The 17,608-nt window shown below is 39.4% G+C and overlaps 1 protein-coding gene across 9 annotated transcripts in view; it reads right to left on the reverse strand.

Annotated features, from left to right (window-relative positions):
- The window catches only part of CDKL5 (cyclin dependent kinase like 5), a 135,353-nt gene that overhangs the window by 48,140 nt on the left and 69,605 nt on the right, over nucleotides 1–17,608 (reverse strand). For all 9 annotated transcript variants that reach the window (XM_051608157.1, XM_051608155.1, XM_051608148.1 and 6 more), the window contains exons 4-7: nucleotides 11,807–11,852; nucleotides 8,593–8,729; nucleotides 7,848–7,968; nucleotides 6,656–6,715 (exon numbers count right to left, since the gene is read on the reverse strand). In XM_051608157.1, the coding sequence (XP_051464117.1) occupies nucleotides 6,656–6,715; nucleotides 7,848–7,968; nucleotides 8,593–8,729; nucleotides 11,807–11,852 (364 nt within the window). The remainder of the gene's footprint in view (nucleotides 1–6,655; nucleotides 6,716–7,847; nucleotides 7,969–8,592; nucleotides 8,730–11,806; nucleotides 11,853–17,608) is intronic.

Genomic DNA, 17,608 nt, shown 5'->3' on the forward strand with positions numbered 1-17,608 from the left:
CTCGTAACCTGCATACCCCGGCAACAAGAGGCACAACAAGATTGGTTTGCAGCATGGTTCAACCATTCACCATAGCTGAACACCTTGATATCTACCTTGATGGGACCGATCACAATGATCATGATAGCATTAATCTTTGGACCTTGCATACTGAACAGACTCGTGTCATTTGTCAGGAGCCGGTTAGATACAGTTAACATCATGTTGGTAGAGCATCAACAATTGCTCTAGGAATATTTTTATACCCTGTTACCCCCAAACTACCTCAAGTTCAACATGCCTTGTATTTTTCTATTCAAGTTTACAGTATATATTTTTGAGATCGTTGTACATTTAAAATTTTTAAGATTGTTACAAAGTTTAAGATAGGAATAGGATGTTTTATATCTAGGATTTTTATACCTGTAGTTTTTTAGAACTGTTATATTTAGCCAATTTAATTATGCATAGGGAGGGGGGAAATGTAGCCAGGGTCTGGCGGCCGGAAGATCTCGTGCTGTACGGAAAGACAGGGCCCCTCCCCCCCCCCCTCGGGACAGCCAATAGTGTATAGACTGTGATGTAAGCAAAACGGATGTGACGTTACTCAAGCTATATAATGCCATGCCGCATGGCAATAAACGCCATTTTGCCATCCACCACATTGGTGTCTGTGTGCATATGGACCGAGCGACCAGGGGTCGGTCGCCGTGCCGTTCCTGAACCAGGTCGCCTTGCCTTTCCGAAGGCAACAGATTATATCCTATTTAGTATACAATATGCATACCACTGCTGATTTTGGCAGTAAGAGCTCACACCTATTTATATCGATGCAAACTGTCTACAATCGCTAGTGCAGAACGTTATCTCCAACAACTACAATTGCTTCTCTGCAGAGAACATCTGCTTTAATGACTGCATTACTTCTGTACTCTCCTTGTAAGTCCATAGGGCTATTACTTTTGGTGCTTTGCCATAATCAAAACAGACTGATAAAAGTTAGCTGTCCGCATGCCATGCAAGGTATTGAATTATGACCACTACATTTCATGAGATGCTGTTTGCAGAAGTTGTAACATTAGAAATGTAACAAATGCATGGGGACTAAACTTCCAATGACTCTTCCAGTCATTGATCCTACTCACTATAGTCTCACTGCATACAGTTTTTGGAACTGGTCAGGAAAAGGCATATTATTCTCCTCTAAGGAAACTCCCTCCCTGACCTGGTAAGGAGCAGGGGTCATGTTCCCATAACTCAAAAAGGCAGGAGTCTACCGAAGCTCAGCAAAACTGCTTTGCATCTGCATTTGGCCCACTCTTTTATGTGTTAGCTTCACACCTGATTCAGCATCACACTCAAAACAAGGCTATTAATGAATTAGGATCAGAAACAAAGTCCAAGTTAACTTACTCCTCCACATCATGTTCTTAAAAAGAATTTTTAAAAAGTATACTTATTTGGAATTGTACCAAAACTTAACTTATTTCCAAAGGCACAACAATTAAGACCACCAGCTGTGGGAAGAGTGTATATACTGGAAAAGCTAGATGAAGGAATAATTTCTGGTTTTGCTTTAATTCTCATCCATTTAGAAAAAGTCTGCTGAGCACCACCACAGTAATGATATTATTGGATCCTTCATGTAGAATTACTCTAGGGCAGATGCTGGTATTGTTTTCAGAAATGTATAAAGTATCTCACTGTTTTCAAACATGTGATTAATAATAAGGTGAGACAGGACAGACAGACCCCTGCAGCAAGACTAGATGCGCAAGCTCCTTATTGCAGCTCAAACTGAGACAAATTTTTGGTACTGAAATGCAGAAGCAACACTTTCAAAATGCTTTCTTTCTCGAATATGGCATTAAAACTTGGTCCAAAATTCACTTTAGAGAAATCCCTAGAGAGTCTTTCCATTACTGCAAAAGTGATGAAGAAAGAATAAAAATGCCAAAGCGTTGCAGAGGTGTAAGGCGTGAACTCGTTTTCAGAATAGGTGCTACTTAAATGCAACAGTCATTCTTCTTTATCTCTGAGTTATGTGGAAGCTGCCAAAATTGCTTTTTCCCACACCACTATGCTTGTAAGGTTGCAATTTTAAAAATTTATGAGTTTTTTAATATTCTGAAAGTGTACCTCATTTGGCAGTTTAGTGTGGAAGAGCCCAGCACTGTTCACCCCTGTGGAACACTAATTTACTCCAAGTTGAAGTAAAGGTTTGGATGCAGATTATTATTATTAGACTAGCGATTTGAAAAAACAATCATAAATTTGTTACTGACAGAGGTCACAGCTGTTACTTTTTGCAAGATAACCTCTATTTTCAAGAGTTAGTAAATTAAAAGGCATGTGTGATGAGGAACAGATATTTCAAAGGTGTCCCAAAAATAGTAATTGTGCTATGTTCCCATAAAGTTTAATGAACATTAGTGATGCTGCTGGAGAAAAGCTGGAAATTAATTTTTTATTACATGTAACATTAGGTTTTGGTAGATTTCTAAACATTGCTATTTTTAGAACTGGTTAGGCAGCTCTGTTTCTGTTTCAAATTACATGATCCATCTGATTAATCTTTTTAGAGAAAAAAATAATTTATGTGTTCAAAAGAAGAGACTGAACTTAACCAGGAGCTACACTGAAGAAACGGGACAGCCAGTTTAGTGGCCTCCAACATAAGAAGGACATGGACCTGCTGCAGCAAGTCCACAGGAGGGCCACAAAGATGAGCAGAGGGCTGGAGTACCTCTCCTATGAAGACAGGCTGAGAGAGTTGGGGCTGTTTAGCCTGGAGAAGACAAAGCTCCAGGGAGACCTCATAACAGCTTTCCAGTACCTGAAGGGGCTACAGGAAAGCTGGGGAGGGACTTTTTACATGGCCTTGTAGTGATAGGATGAAGTGGAACAGTTTTAAACTGGAAGATGGTAGGCTTAGATATTAGGAATAAATTATTTCCGGTGAGGGTGGTGAAACACTGGCACAGGTTGCCCAGGGAAGGTGTGGATGTCCCCTTCCTGAAGTGTTCAAGGTTAGGTTGGATGAGGCTTGGAGCAACCTGGTCTAGAGGGAGGTCTCCCTGCACATGGCAGGGGGGTTGGAACTAGATGATCTTTAAGGACCCTTCCAGCCCAAACCATTCTGTGATTCCATGAACAGTGGCAAGTACCAAATCGAATGGAGGAAGGCAGCGAGAAGTTAGTGTCACACAATACAAACAAACACGTGCTAATGAAACGCGCAAGGCTGGCAACTCATCCAGCCCATGTGCACCAGAAGAATCAGCAAGTGAAGGATACATCCTCCTCCCTCCAGACCACTCTATAGGAACTTCTGTCACAGTTGGCAGCTAGCACAGGCTGAGAAAAGGATCAGCCACCAGCTTTACCGACCAGGTGGAGCACAGATTTGATGTGGCAGGACAGAAAGGAAATTTATCACCATGAGCTTCCATATCATCTATATACTGTTGGGTGATGTAAGAAACCATTTCATGGCTTCACTAATGCTCTGACTCTATGGCAACATGCAGAAATATGATGGATAGACTTAATAATTCAAAAAACCTTTATAAGGACATAATTATATTCTCTTTTCCATGGTGGAGTTAGCTTATTGTTCCTTTCTCCAAATTTTGCTGAGATATTGGGAAACTTTTTTTAATATATAAAAATATGAGACCGTAACTAGGGAGATTAGATCAAACTCTCAATATTGAGAAGGAATAGAACATGAAGACAAAAGGCGATTTGGGTGAGAGGAAATATGAAAGCAACAGAGTATGCAACTGCATCATGGTGCAAGAAAATAAGAGAAAAAGCAAAAAAAGATATTTCAAAAAAGGACTTTAAACAACTCAACAGGGTAGGAGAGGTGTCAAGTAAAAAGGTGTGACGAAAAAGTAAGATTGCCAGTTTCTTATTCAAAAATAAGGCAAATTCAAGCTAGACAAAAAGTAAAGCATTCTAACATTAATGACATATAAGTACTTACATAGGTGCTAGGAACTCTAGGGAACCTCCATTACTGAGAATTTTAAGAATAACCTAAGCAAACACCTGTCAGGAATGACACAGACATGCTTAATCCTTTCTTTGAGTAGGTGGAAGAATGAAATAATTTCTCGAGGTATTTTCCAGTCCTGTGTTTCACGATTTTTATGCTTATGCATTATACAGAGATTAAGAAATTCCTAAAAAAGTAATTTTGAAGCCCTGGTGTTGAAACAGCAAACTTACTAGTCAGAAAGCCTAACTATTTCCAAGAGTCAGATGCATCTGCTGTAATCAGCATTTTGTACTGTTCCCTTTTCCACTTCTAGTGGCAGGAATGACTCCCACACAACATGTGTCCAGGCAAGCACCACATTCAGTATCCTTTTTATCTAGCACGATATGTACAGAACACATGGCACAACTATTCTGAAGTACTATCTTGTTAAAAATGTATGAACTTTTCTAATCAAACTGTTTTGTCCACTGGGCTATTCAGAAACACTAAATTACTTCAATATCTGCACTGGGACAGAAGCATGGACTTTTTCTTTGCATTTGTTATCACATGAGGAATATGGCATTGTATGTGACAAGTGTCTGTGTTCCAAAACATGAATTCAGTTAGGTAGGCAGATGGCATATATTAAATAATGTTAAAAGGCAAATTCTTATATTCTAATCTGCACATGTTCAAGAAACTCTTGTGCCTAATACTGTTCTGATGGACATTTTACAGTAATAGCTTAAGTTACTAGCAATTAGTTTAATTAGCAATAAGGTAAAACATTTAAAATTTATCCCAAATTATCAAAGTTGCTTGGAATTTTGAATTCACCTAAATGGGAAACATTTATCAAAATTGAAGCTAACCCACATGAACAAACCAAACAAAACACAACAGAAATTCCCAAAACTTAATTTGCTGTCCTTGAGGTTGTACAGAGCACCATGAGTACACTGTGACTGCACGTCTCCCCCAGCAGCAGAAAGAGAACATGTCTGGAGTGCACGGTGTGAGCAAGCCAACAGACCAGAACATCACTCCTGACAGAATTCACATCATTTCCACCTAGTGAGAAAACTGTTGTCCAGAACACAACTGTACCATTTGTTTGGCTTTTTGTTTTCCTGTAATACTGCTGCACAGAGGATGCTTACACAAGTTCACATGCCTAAAGATTTGTTAGCTGATGGCATACACTAACTAATGGTGAATGACACTGACATTCCCCCAAAAAACACAAAGAAGGGTGGGTGGGCAAGGGCCAGGGCAGACTCGTTGCCATGGCAGGGAAGGAGGTGGGAGAACAGTTCTCATCAGGACCCACTCATAGTGCTGGGCGAGGGGTGAAGGATGGTGATGGAGTCAGGTCTCCCCCACACAGGCCTTCAACCCCTGGCAGAGAGAACCCAGGTCCTGCCAGCCCCAGTGGGGTTTGCTTTGTAGGGGCAAGGCCCTGAAAATAAGTGTGGGGCAAGGAAAATTCCCAGCAGCTCTGGGCACAGAGGAGCTGCCAGGGGAAGGTGGCCACTGCTGTGCAGACAGCAGGCCTGTGGATACCCAAAAGGCAAAGGCACCGAGGGCACTATGCAAGAATACTCTGGTGTTCTGTCAGAGCTGTGCAGTTCCTCACACTGTGGAATAAATTGTCCTTAATTCAAAGAACTCATATGAACCAAATTTTCTAAAGCTTTTACTAGAATAGTTATTGTTTCTGAATGCTTAAGCAAAAATGCCATTTGGGTTAAAAGAAATAAGCAGCACTGCATATGACAAACGCCTTTTTTGTTGTTCCTAAAAAACTATTTCAGCCTATTTTTTAGCAGTTCTTCTTTTCATTCAAAATTGCAGAGGTCTGAAACGACAGCTTTCCAACCGCTCTCACTGAAATGTGCCTTTGGGCAGCTTTTCATTTACCAAGCCAAACTGTAAGCTTTTTGGAGGGAACAGTATTTTAGTCTGTGTTTAGCAGCATTTAGAATAAAAAGGCAGACTGTTGGAACTGGGTACACTCCACCCTGTTGTGTTCTGGGGATTACTTACATGGGAAAAGTTAGCTTTGTGCCTGGGTGCTGATTCTTCAAAGCATTGAAACTGACATTGAGCAAGTATAGATATAGATCAGGAAACACTGGAGTAACATTACATGTACAATTCTTATGCTAACCTCCAGCTATTCAGTCATTCAGCATGTTTGGACACACGAGTCCTTGAATAACGTAACAGTAAAAGTTGGCCTGTAACTACACATATAACAGTTTGTGAAAGCCAGTGATTCAAAAAATACATGAAAAGTATATTTATTGTGTCTTTGCTACACAAGAATTATCTTTCAATACACAGGCCAGATATACAGTTTTGCTAGCCTCCTAATCAGCTTATCATCTGCACTGTTCTCCGCTGGGTACCAGCAACACTGCTAGTAAAAATCTTGTCCAATATAGGAAGAGATAAACACAGTTTCTACTGACATTTTAATACTGGTATTTCACAGAGTATGCAAATTAAGTCCAGAGACCTTTCAAATTAAAATACTAACCACAAACCTGAAGAAGTAATACATTTTCACCACCAAAAGACTTGTAAACAGGACACACTGTACGAACTCTCAGAAGGCAAAACTCCTCTGCAAGACACGTTCCTTAAAAAGGTATAAAGCAGGTATCTATCTATTGAACTTACCGAAGTCACACAACTTCAGAACATCATTGTGACTTATTAAGAGATTCTCTGGCTTGATATCTGGAGTACAAGAGAGAAAAAAAATGATGCTGACTTCTTTTTTTACTTTTTAACTTTGTCAACAAATATTATTTCATTATAATGTACTTAGAGATATTCATGCAAACATAAATGAAGCATTACAGGAGCAACTGCTGAAATAGCTTCCAGCAATTCAGTTTGTGAACATACAGAATTAATTGTCTGCCTTTTGAAGTCTTTTAAAGTTTCCTAACAAAATAGAGATAGAAAGTACTTATAGACGTTCCTGGACAGCAAACTAATATGAGGAATACTGCATTTTGCAAAATAAAAACTGACATTTAATTACCCAGTTAGCCAATAAAGCGTCAAACACGTGCTCAAGATTTTCATTTGTGATTATCTTCTTGATCACCTCATCATTTTTTTAAAAAACTGTTGTCTGGTTTTAAGTTCATTTATTTATTCCTATATCCATACATGGTATATTTTCCAAACAATAGTTGACAAAATATTTTCAGACTTTTGCTTATGTTTGATCAGCTTCACTTATGAATAACATATTTTATAACAATTTCAATTAACTGAAAAAAATAATTAGATATGTTATTCTTGCAAAGCCTGAAAGCAAAGTACAATTTTATTAGATCAGGATAGAATATATAAAGCTAGATAAAGTCACACATTAAGATTTGTACTCTAAGTGTTTGAAGCTTAGGATAGAAAGTAAATCTATAGAGCTGAACTCATGGGAGCTGGGAGGAATCGCCTTAGTAAGTGAAACATGGGGGACCAAGCTTGTAAATTCTGGATTATTTTTCTCCTAATATTCTATTACCAGATTTACAAGTGAAATGAGTGTCATGTAATGTTTTTTAAAAAAATTCATTTCCTTCGGCAACACGTGGACTGCAAATTCATTTCCCTGAGCATATGATACCATTTTTATATTGTACCCCAAAGACACTGGACAACAAGATTTATATATAGAGGAATCTAATTTTAAAGTTATTTAAATTCATGCAGTGGACTTAAGACCCAGCCAAACTTACAGACAAGGAATTGCTTATATTTATGTTAAGTACAATTTACTTCAGGTTGTAACATCTTTCCTTTAGTAAAGCAAATTCCTACCAGAGGCTTATTTCTATTTGGAGAGCTATGCACTTACCTCTATGAACAATATCATTCTTATGGCACCAGTGAATTGCTTTAATTAGCTGGTAGATATAGCTTTTCACTTTTTCTGGTGGAACTCCATTTGGCATTTCTTCTAGCAATTCAAGCATATTCTAAATGTTTAAAAGACACATTATTTAAATGATTTTTACTGTAGTTTCAAGAAGATAACACACTTTCAGCATTCTGAAGCAACATGCTTCGACAAAATCAGTAGTTTAACATTCAAGAAGTGATTTTATCAGAAGCACACTACCAGCTGTTTCATTCTAGAGAAAACACTTGAGAAGACTATAGTCCTTAAAGGTGAACCACAAATACACCACAAGTCCTTAAAAGACTGTCAACAAACCACATATCCTAAGGCGTCCAAGAAATCTTATAATTACAAAATGTTGCTGAAACAGAAACACCATGTCAGTGAGGCTATGTGAAAAGTTGAGTACAACAGAGCATTTTGTAAATATCCAACTGCACTTTAACATACTGTTTTCCACATTACAAAGCTAGTTCTGCTGCTTTAACGTAGCAGGGCCATGATTAATCACAAACCATGTCTGTATGTGAATGAGAATAGTTCTCACAATATATGTCTAATTATAGCAATTAATATTCTATTAAAGTTTCTGCTGTTCATCTTTATAGATTGGAATAGTTTAATTTTTAAAAGTAATTTTAAAGACTTTCCAGTAAGATGATGATTTAACTGTGGCAAGGAGAGTACAAACTCAACTCACTTTTTCCACATATTCAAAAACTAAGTATAATTTTCCTCTTCTTCTGAAGGCTTCCTTCAGCTCCACTATGTTCTCCTGCTTCAAAGTGCGCAGCATTTTAAGCTCTCGTAAAGTGGTTTCTTTGACTTCTTCATTTTCTAGAGTGCAAAGTAACAAAGTAAAATGTATTAAAAAAACATAACTCCCAAGTAACGAGTATTATAAATCTTTATTTTGAACTCCTGATTAAATTAACAACAAAAAAGGCTTATTTTCCAATGTGGATTCTCTCTGCTGCCTCGATGCTTCTGCACTGGAAGAGAGGTAAGTGATGACTGTGCTATCATTATGCAACCCTCACAGACTTTCCATCACTACTATCTAGGTTTTCAGTGGCAGAAAGTGTCATAAGAAACAAATAATTTGTATTTTTTACTTTTTCATTATGAAGAGCACTAATATGCTTCAAAAATTACTCATGTATGTGTACAGACATCCGCCACCCCACCAAAGTCACATTCATGAAGCACTGGCACAGTTAGTATGTCCTCAGCAAAAACACTGGAATGCAAAGCTCATGTTTGAACTATGTCAAAGAAATCTGTTTTTACTCTAAAATAATTTTTCTCCAAAGCCTATGACATTTTAAGACTGATGCACAGATCTGTAAGTCCTATAAGTTTCCCCACAAAACTTTCAATGGCAAGTCAGCAGTGCAGACCAGTGTAGCAGCCACAGAGGGCGGCAGAGCAAGTACTGATTCAACAAACTCTTGCATCTGATTCTGAGGAGTCATGAAATGTAACTGTTATTTTGACTATTTAAGTTGCCAGTTGTTGTTCAAGAAAGGAGGAGCATTTTAATGAAGCTTCATACACTGCTTATGAACAAGAGACCCTGACCTTACTGGGTTCTAAAGGATACTACCAACAAAATGTCAAGTAAACCAGATTGTATTAGGTTTTATTTTTGATTTAGCAAAATGAAATACATTAACTCAGTAAAGTTATCCATGTGCATGTAGAAGCAGGTTCTTAATCTGTTGGAACTGCTATCCACAATAGAAGGATAGTACATGGAACATGGCTGCATAAATGTAAAGCTAAATCACATTTGCAGGTCGTGTACCACAAAGTCAGAGACAGAGAAAGAGGAAAAAATGAAGATAAACTGTTTTTCCAAGCAAACAAAAGGCAAACACAGGTCTGCAGAGGAGACAGGGTAAGATGGGTCATGCAAAAGCATATAGTCATAATCAGAAGAGAAAAAAATATAAAAACTGAAGTGTAGCAAGAGGGAAGAGGAAAACAAAATATTATAATCACAAATGTTTTGATTAAAAATGATCTAATTTAGAGCAATCTAAATAATTTCATTTTTAAACTAAGTGCTCACTGTTGGCTTGCATCAGTTTGATTACATAATTTCATCTCTAACTAGACACTCACTTTCTAGCACATTTAGCATGCATATGTCAACAGCAAAAATTCAGCAAAACAAAAATGGCAATAGAAACGATTACAGTATATTCAGATTTCTAATGAACTGCCATATTAATGAGACAGATGTGAAATGGGCTGAATCAAACCCATTAAAAGAACTTCTGTCATATTTCCAGAAACTTGTAAACAGCTAGCTACAACTCTGAAAAGCAGGCATCAGTCATGTAAACTGGTATTACATAATACTCTTGGAAAGCCAGACCTAATGGCAATGTTACATTTTTTGTTTGCATTTTTGGTCAACAGGCTAATACAATAATCCTGTTTAAGGCTTAATACTGAAATTAATTGCCTAGGATCTGTACTGAATAGTCAAAGAGGAAGTCTGTAGTATTCTCAGGACCTGGTCAACATAGTCACCACAATCAAATTATCTCCTACATTCTTTAACTGGGATTTAAAACTGACTTCTGAATAGCAGAGCTAAGAGATTAATCAAATATACTCTTCAAGTGTCTGCCAAAATCTTCAGGAAAGCAAAAAGTCTGAATTGCATAAAACAACAGACACACGTGGCTTTGCTGTGCCCGAGTATGAAAATTACAGTCCTTGTAATCAACCACACCTCTATGGCCACCAGCAATCATACAAGAGTAACAAAAAACAAAACTGGCTAACAAAATAAAGTGGCTTATGTTTCTTTAAATCACAATGATAGCTTTCAGCTAAAGCCTTGCTATACAGCAACTCATAGCTGCATCCCCTTAGACTAGGATGACTTCTCTGATTACTTTGTACTTGGCTTCTCCTTTTGTTTATGATAGCCTACAAGGAATCAGGGCTAGCTTCTGATGTTCCCAAGGTAGGCAGTCACTCATGACTGATTGCCAGTTTTGCCTATGATAGGATACTTAGATTCACTGTCCCCCAACAAGCACAGGTCAGAAAGCCAGTCTTGTCTTGTCTTGTCCAGATCTTTGGTTTTATTACTGCTGGGTGAGGAATAGGTGTGTGCAGCACTGGCAGTAACTTGCCACTTTGCCAGCAACAGTAAGCCTTGCAGGACTTGGCTCTTGCCCCTTTTCAACAAGTTCAGCAACACTGGAAAGTCCACAGAAGCTGCCAAGGGGCAATGAGCGCGTTTCCTGTGGAGAGTGGAGCCTCCTGAAGAGAGGGCAGAGCTGCGGCCTCGCCACCCAGCTCCTTCAAATCCTTCCACAGATCCCTGAGAGCTCCCTAATTCCTCTTCATTCCACTGAACCTCTCAGTGACTTTTCTCAGTCTCCTCCATTTACTCTTTCAAGTCCTCCTAACATTTAGATCTCATCCCACAGATGAAGGGTGATAAAGCCTGTCACCATTTCACGCTGGAAAACTTGCTGCTAGGTAAAATAGAGCTCACCGAAGAAAAAAAAAAATCACTAAAAAGGGAATTGGCTTCATCCTGGCACAAATCAGGATAAAGCCTAAAGACTCAGCAAGCCACCACTACAAGAGGAGTTTTTGCCATTTTCTGATCACATCCAGCTTCCAATTGGTACCACCATGTATGGCACCACAATCTCAGCCACATTGAGAAAGATGCTCCAAGATAGAAAGGCAGATATCTAGTTGGACTGTATTATGCAGTCCTTGGGCAGGTATGAAGGATCAAGTATCTTGAATATGCACACAGCTAATAAATAGTTATAACTTTAAAATCATGTCTTGATATATGAGACTTCTTATTTTAACTGAAGAGGTATTAACAATGTAGTTATTAACATGAAAGATTATGTAGCTGAAAAAGTTACCTTCACTGTCTTTGAATTTCTTGATAGCCACAATTTCATGTGTCTCCTGTAAAACAAAAGCAAAGGAAATGAGCAAGATCTGTTGTGTGCTCTCTCTTATTTTGGTGTGCTTTTTTTTGTTTTCGCTGAGCATCAGACAATGAAAAAAAAATCCAGAGAAATTTCACAACACAAAACAAAATTAATTTAAAAATCCGATAAATGCCTCAGTAAATTGGCCAACTGGAATACAAAACCACATGTAGCAGATATGTCGCAGTTAGGAACCATAGTATGAGAAAAACAAAATTAAATGCCCAAAATTAATATTTAAATACTTTGTACTACATATCAATTAGATTTTCAGAACAGTCGTTCCCGTGGCGCTTGTTGCTTAGTTATTCTGAAAGTCAAGGAATCACATGACCTAAGTATGGTGCTTTTCTTTGTGAGCTGAAAAGAAAACACTGTGTTAGCATGTGGCTAAGTCTTACAATGAGACCTGTAATTTTAGTTGCCAAATTTGGGGGGGGTTCTAAATTCAAATATCCACAAAGGACATGATTTTAGGAAAGTAAATACCCTGTTCCTCCTTAAAAAAACACCTTGTCATCTTAAGGGAAGCCTATCTGAAATCAAAATCACTATATTGCATTTGAAACTATAAATCAGTGCTTACTATATGGTCATAGGAGTTAGTTTCTTAACAGCTACCTGGTTTTGCATTCCTCTCATATTCTCTGTTCTCATCAAACCTGATCATCACAGGCTACACTTTTCTCTTAAATTAAGACCTTTCTCTTGTTGTGTGCACAGGAATGCATTTAGTGCATGGCCAAAATCTAGTCAACATGACACGAATAGTTAAGGTCTGTTCATACAATGATGCAGCACCTGAATTTCAGTAACATGATGGGGAAGAAGCTTTATGGCCAGAGAGTAAGAGCATGTGAGCAGACAGGCAGTAGGCTACCTGGGTTCCTTGATGAGCTACATCTAGCTTACATACCTTTTCCAACCATCACAATTTAAAACAAAAAAAACACAATATCCCACTATTAATAGCATACAAAGGCTGGATTGGAGAATAGCAATAAAAAAGTTAAGCCCTTCTGAAATATCTAAAGATATGTGCATAAACAAGTACTAACACAAACATTTACCCCATTTTTCATTTCAAAACATCATAAGACATGAACCTGTAAAACACCAGATGCCACTTAAAATAAAAGCATCTGGAAAGATTACTGTAGATAGTGAATAATGCCTTTTGAAGCCCTGTAAACAAAAATCAATACTACTATGAATAGAAATCAATAAAAATGAGTTTGCAAACAAACAGCAGAATTTCTGTGTGTGTGTGTGTGCCATGTTCATGTCTAATAACATCTATCTTTTTATCATCTATCAGAAAAACTGGGAAGCATTATGTTGTACCAAATTACATCTACCTTGCATTGAAGAAGGTTAGGTTCAGCAGAAGCAGCACATGCTACTCTTTTCAGCTATGGAAACCTATCCTTCATATACACAGGTCTCATCAGAAAGCTGATACATTACACAAATTCAGCCGAGATACTGCAAAAGTCCAAGCACTACCCTTTGCTCAAGCAATCTGCAGAACAGCAAAGAAAAGGATGTCAGAACTGAGGACTTAATTGCATTTCAGGTTTGGAGTAATTCTGAAAGGCCTGTCTACAGCTTTTCTGTCAAATACAGTTCCTAAATATATTTGTTTCAAGAAGCTTACAAACTGATCGGTCTAAACTAAACTGAACAAGCTTTTTTATTAATTATGTTGTTACTGCTAAGCTACAGTATTGTTACATGTATTAACTCTAACATAGCAATAATACTAGTAGTTATTAGCACTATGAAGGAACACTGCTAAGAGGGTGAGTACATTTAGCTGACTTGACTTCTAGTATGTACTGTTAGGTGTTCTGGCTAATTTAGCCTCTGAAAGGATTTTCATAAAAGGAACACTGCAATTGCCCTCAAATCCTCTTCTAACTGTAACATGCCTATATTCAGTGGTGTGTGCACACACCACTTTGCAGATGAACCAAATTTATCTGTTAGCATTACATTCCTATTTCACATAAAGGAAAAGAAGAATTTGTAGATGTTTTGGCAACCATTAAAAGGCTGTATTTTTATTCTCAAAGTCATGGCTAAGTGCATTGAAAGAAACGTAGGAGTTAAAAGCTGTTGCCGCACACAGCAATCCTGCACCATTCAAGAAATCTATTCCATATGCTGCTGTCCCTGATGTGTACAGTGAATGTGATTATTTTGGAAATTAAGATTTAAAAGCTTTTGGTTTATAATCTTGCAAATACTTATGTAAGATACGCTATCAAATGTCCTGTAGGATTTTGACTATTCACAGTACTTAAAGCACAAGTGGCTCTATGAAGAACAGGAACATAACTTTAGCATCACACATATGGAAGAAAAAGTTATTAAAACAGTTCAAAATACTGTAGCATTTAGGACATTTTCAGTTGAAAAGCTTTATCACTTGCTTCATTTCATTAAACTAATTAATGTTGTCAAAATTAGGCAATTAAGAATTGATGCATAATATATTCCCTATCTTATACTAACCCAACAAATAATACACTTAAAAACTTGAAGTGAAACAACACCAAAATGAGACTACACAGCAGGGGCTTTGAGGAGCTGCACTAGAAACATTTTCTTCCTCCAAAGAGAGGGACATTCTTGTCTAGGTTTCTTGGAGAACCTCATCCTATCTCAGTGGCATTCTCTAAGAATAAGCAGTCAAGCCAAAGCTGAAATGGATAGAAGGACACTGACAATTACTGCACATAGATGTTTAAATACAATGCACTTGTTTGTCAAAAGTCTGTAACTTCCCCATGACCTGGAACACCTCCAGAGGGCTTGGGAGTGCTCCAGCAGGCAGAACAGAAAATTGCAGCATTTCTCATTCCTTGCTCGAGTGCTCTAAACCAACTAGATAGTTTATACGAGGTAACATAAAAATAGTAGCTCCTCATTGATCATGTCTTAAACTAGTTTCATAGAGTCATGGAATGGTTTGGGCTGGAAGGGACCTTAAAGATCATCTAGTTCCAACCCCCCTGCATGGGCAGGGACGCCTCCCACTAGACCAGGTTGCTAAGATCCCCATCCAACCTGCACCTGAATACTTCCAGGGATGGGGCATCCACAACCTTCCTGGGCAACCTGTGCCAGTGCCTCATCACACTCACAGTGAAGAATTTCTTCCTCATATCTAATCTAAATCCACCATCTTCCAGTTCAAAACTGTTCCTCCTCATCTTATCACTACAAGCCCTCATAAAAAGACCCTCTCCAGCTTTCGTGTAGCCCCTTCAGGTACTGAAAGGCTGCTATAAGGTCTCCCTGGAGCCTTCTCTTCTCCAGGCTGAACAGCCCCAACTCTCTCAGCCTGCCTTCATAGGAGAGGTGCTCCAGCCCTCTGATCCTCTATGTGGCCCTCCTCTGGACTCCTTCCAACAGCTCCATGCCTTTCTTGTGTTGGGGGCTCCAGAACTGGACACAGCACTCCAGGTGGGGTCTCACAAGAGCAGAATAGAAGTGAAGAATCACTTCCCTTGACCTGCTGGCCACACTTCTTTTGATGCAGCCCAGGACACAGCTGACTTTCTGGGCTGTGAGCACACACTGCCAGCTCATGTTGAGCTTCTCATCAACAAACACCCCACCCTGCTCTCAGTTCATTCTCCAGCCATCCTGTTTCCAAAAGGAAGAACCCATATCAAATAGCCTGTTTGTCTCTCTCCATATGCCATAATCACTAGTAATTTTAAACAATATGTCCAATTTTAAGAAATTTTTACTGAGTAATTCAAGTTTTAAACAGAGAAAAGTAAATTCTCTTATTTGTTTGCCATATATAGAATATCCCTCTTTCAGGAAGAAAGCAGTAAGACTTCCACAGAGCAAACTTTGGCCTCCTCAATCAATTGTTAAGGGAAGTCCCATGGGACAGAGTGCTAGAAGGTAAGGGGCTCAAGATAGCTGGACAACATTCAAGGACCACTTCTTGCAAGCACAGGATCAGTGTGTCCCAATGGGTAGAAAATCTAGTAAGGGAGCTAGGAGACCAGCGTGGTTAAAAAAGGAACTGCTGGGCAAACTCAAACGGAAAAGGAAAATGTATAGATCATGGAAGGAGGGGCTGGTTACTTGGGAGGAATATAGGACTGTTGTCAGAGAATGTAGGGAGGCAACTAGGAAAGCTAAGGCCTCCTTGGAACTTAACCTTGCAAGTCGGGCTTTTTCAAATACATAGCCAACAAAACTAATACCAGAGGCAATATAGGCCCACTGCTGAATGAGGTGGGTGCCTTGGTGACAGAGGATTTAAAGAAGGCAGAGGTACTGAATGCCTTCTTTGCCTCTGTCTTTACTCCTGCAGGCTTTCCCCAGGAGCCCCAGTTTCATATAGCCCCAGTAGAAGTCAAGATAAAGGAGGAGTTTGCCACGGTAGATGAGGATTGGGTTAGGGATCAGTTGCGTAATCTAGACATCCATAAATCGATGGGTCCGGATGAAATGCATTCAAGGGTGCTGAGGGAGCTGGCGGAGGTCATTGCTAGTCCACTCTCCATCATCTTCGGTAAGTCATGGGTAACAGGAGAGGTGCCTGAGGACTGGAGGATAGCAAATGTCACTCCAGTCTACAAGAAGGAGGACCCGGGTAACTATAGGCCGGTCAGCCTCACCTCCGTCCCTGGAAAGGTGATGGAACAACTTATCCTTGGCACTATCTCTAGACATATCAAGGAGATGGGGGTCATCAAGAGCAGTCAACATGGTTTTACCAAGGGTAAGTCATGTTTGACTAACCTCATAGCCTTCTATGAGGAAATTACTAGGTGGATAGATGATGGTAGAGCGGTAGATGTGGTCTATCTTGATTTCAGTAAAGCATTTGACACTGTCTCCCACAGCATCCTTGTAGATAAGTTGATCAAGTATGGGTTTGAGGATCAGGCAGTGAGGTGGATCAAGAACTGGTTGAAAGGAAGAAGTCAGAGAGTTGTAGTCAATGGGGCAGAATCTAGTTGGAGGCCTGTGACTAGTGGAGTCCCTCAGGGGTCGGTACTGGGACCGGTGTTGTTCAATATCTTCATCAACGACCTGGATGAGGGCACAGAATGTACCCTCAGCAAGTTTGCTGATGACACCAAGCTGGGAGGAGTGGCTGACACACCAGAAGGCTGTGCTGCCATTCAGAGAGACTTAGACAGGCTGGAGACTTGGGCGGGGGAAAACCTGATGAAGTTTAACAAGAGCAAGTGTAGAATTTTGCATTTGGGGAAGAAAAACGCCATGTACCAGTACAGGTTGGGGGCTGACCTGCTGGAGAGCAGTGTAGGTGAAAGGGACCTGGGGGTCATGGTAGACAGGAGGATGACCATGAGCCAGCAATGTGCCCTTGTGGCTAAGAAGGCCAATGGCATCCTGGGGTGTATTAGAAAGGGTGTGGTTAGTCGGTCAAGAGAGGTTCTCCTCCCCCTCTATTCTGCATTGGTGAGGCCACATCTGGAGTATTGTGTCCAGTTCTGGGCCCCTCAGTTCAAGAAGGACAGGGAACTGCTTGAAAGAGTCCAGCACAGAGCCACAAAGATGATTAAGGGAGTGGAACATCTCCCTTATGAGGAAAGGCTGAGGGAGCTGGGTCTCTTTAGTTTGGAGAAAAGGAGACTGAGGGGGGACCTCATCAATGTTTACAAATATGTAAAGGGTGAGTGTCAAGAAGATGGAGTTAAGCTTTTTTCAGTGATGACCAGTGATAGGACA

Source organism: Apus apus, chromosome 1 (genome assembly GCF_020740795.1).
Source record: "Apus apus isolate bApuApu2 chromosome 1, bApuApu2.pri.cur, whole genome shotgun sequence".
Lineage (NCBI taxonomy): Eukaryota > Metazoa > Chordata > Aves > Apodiformes > Apodidae > Apus > Apus apus.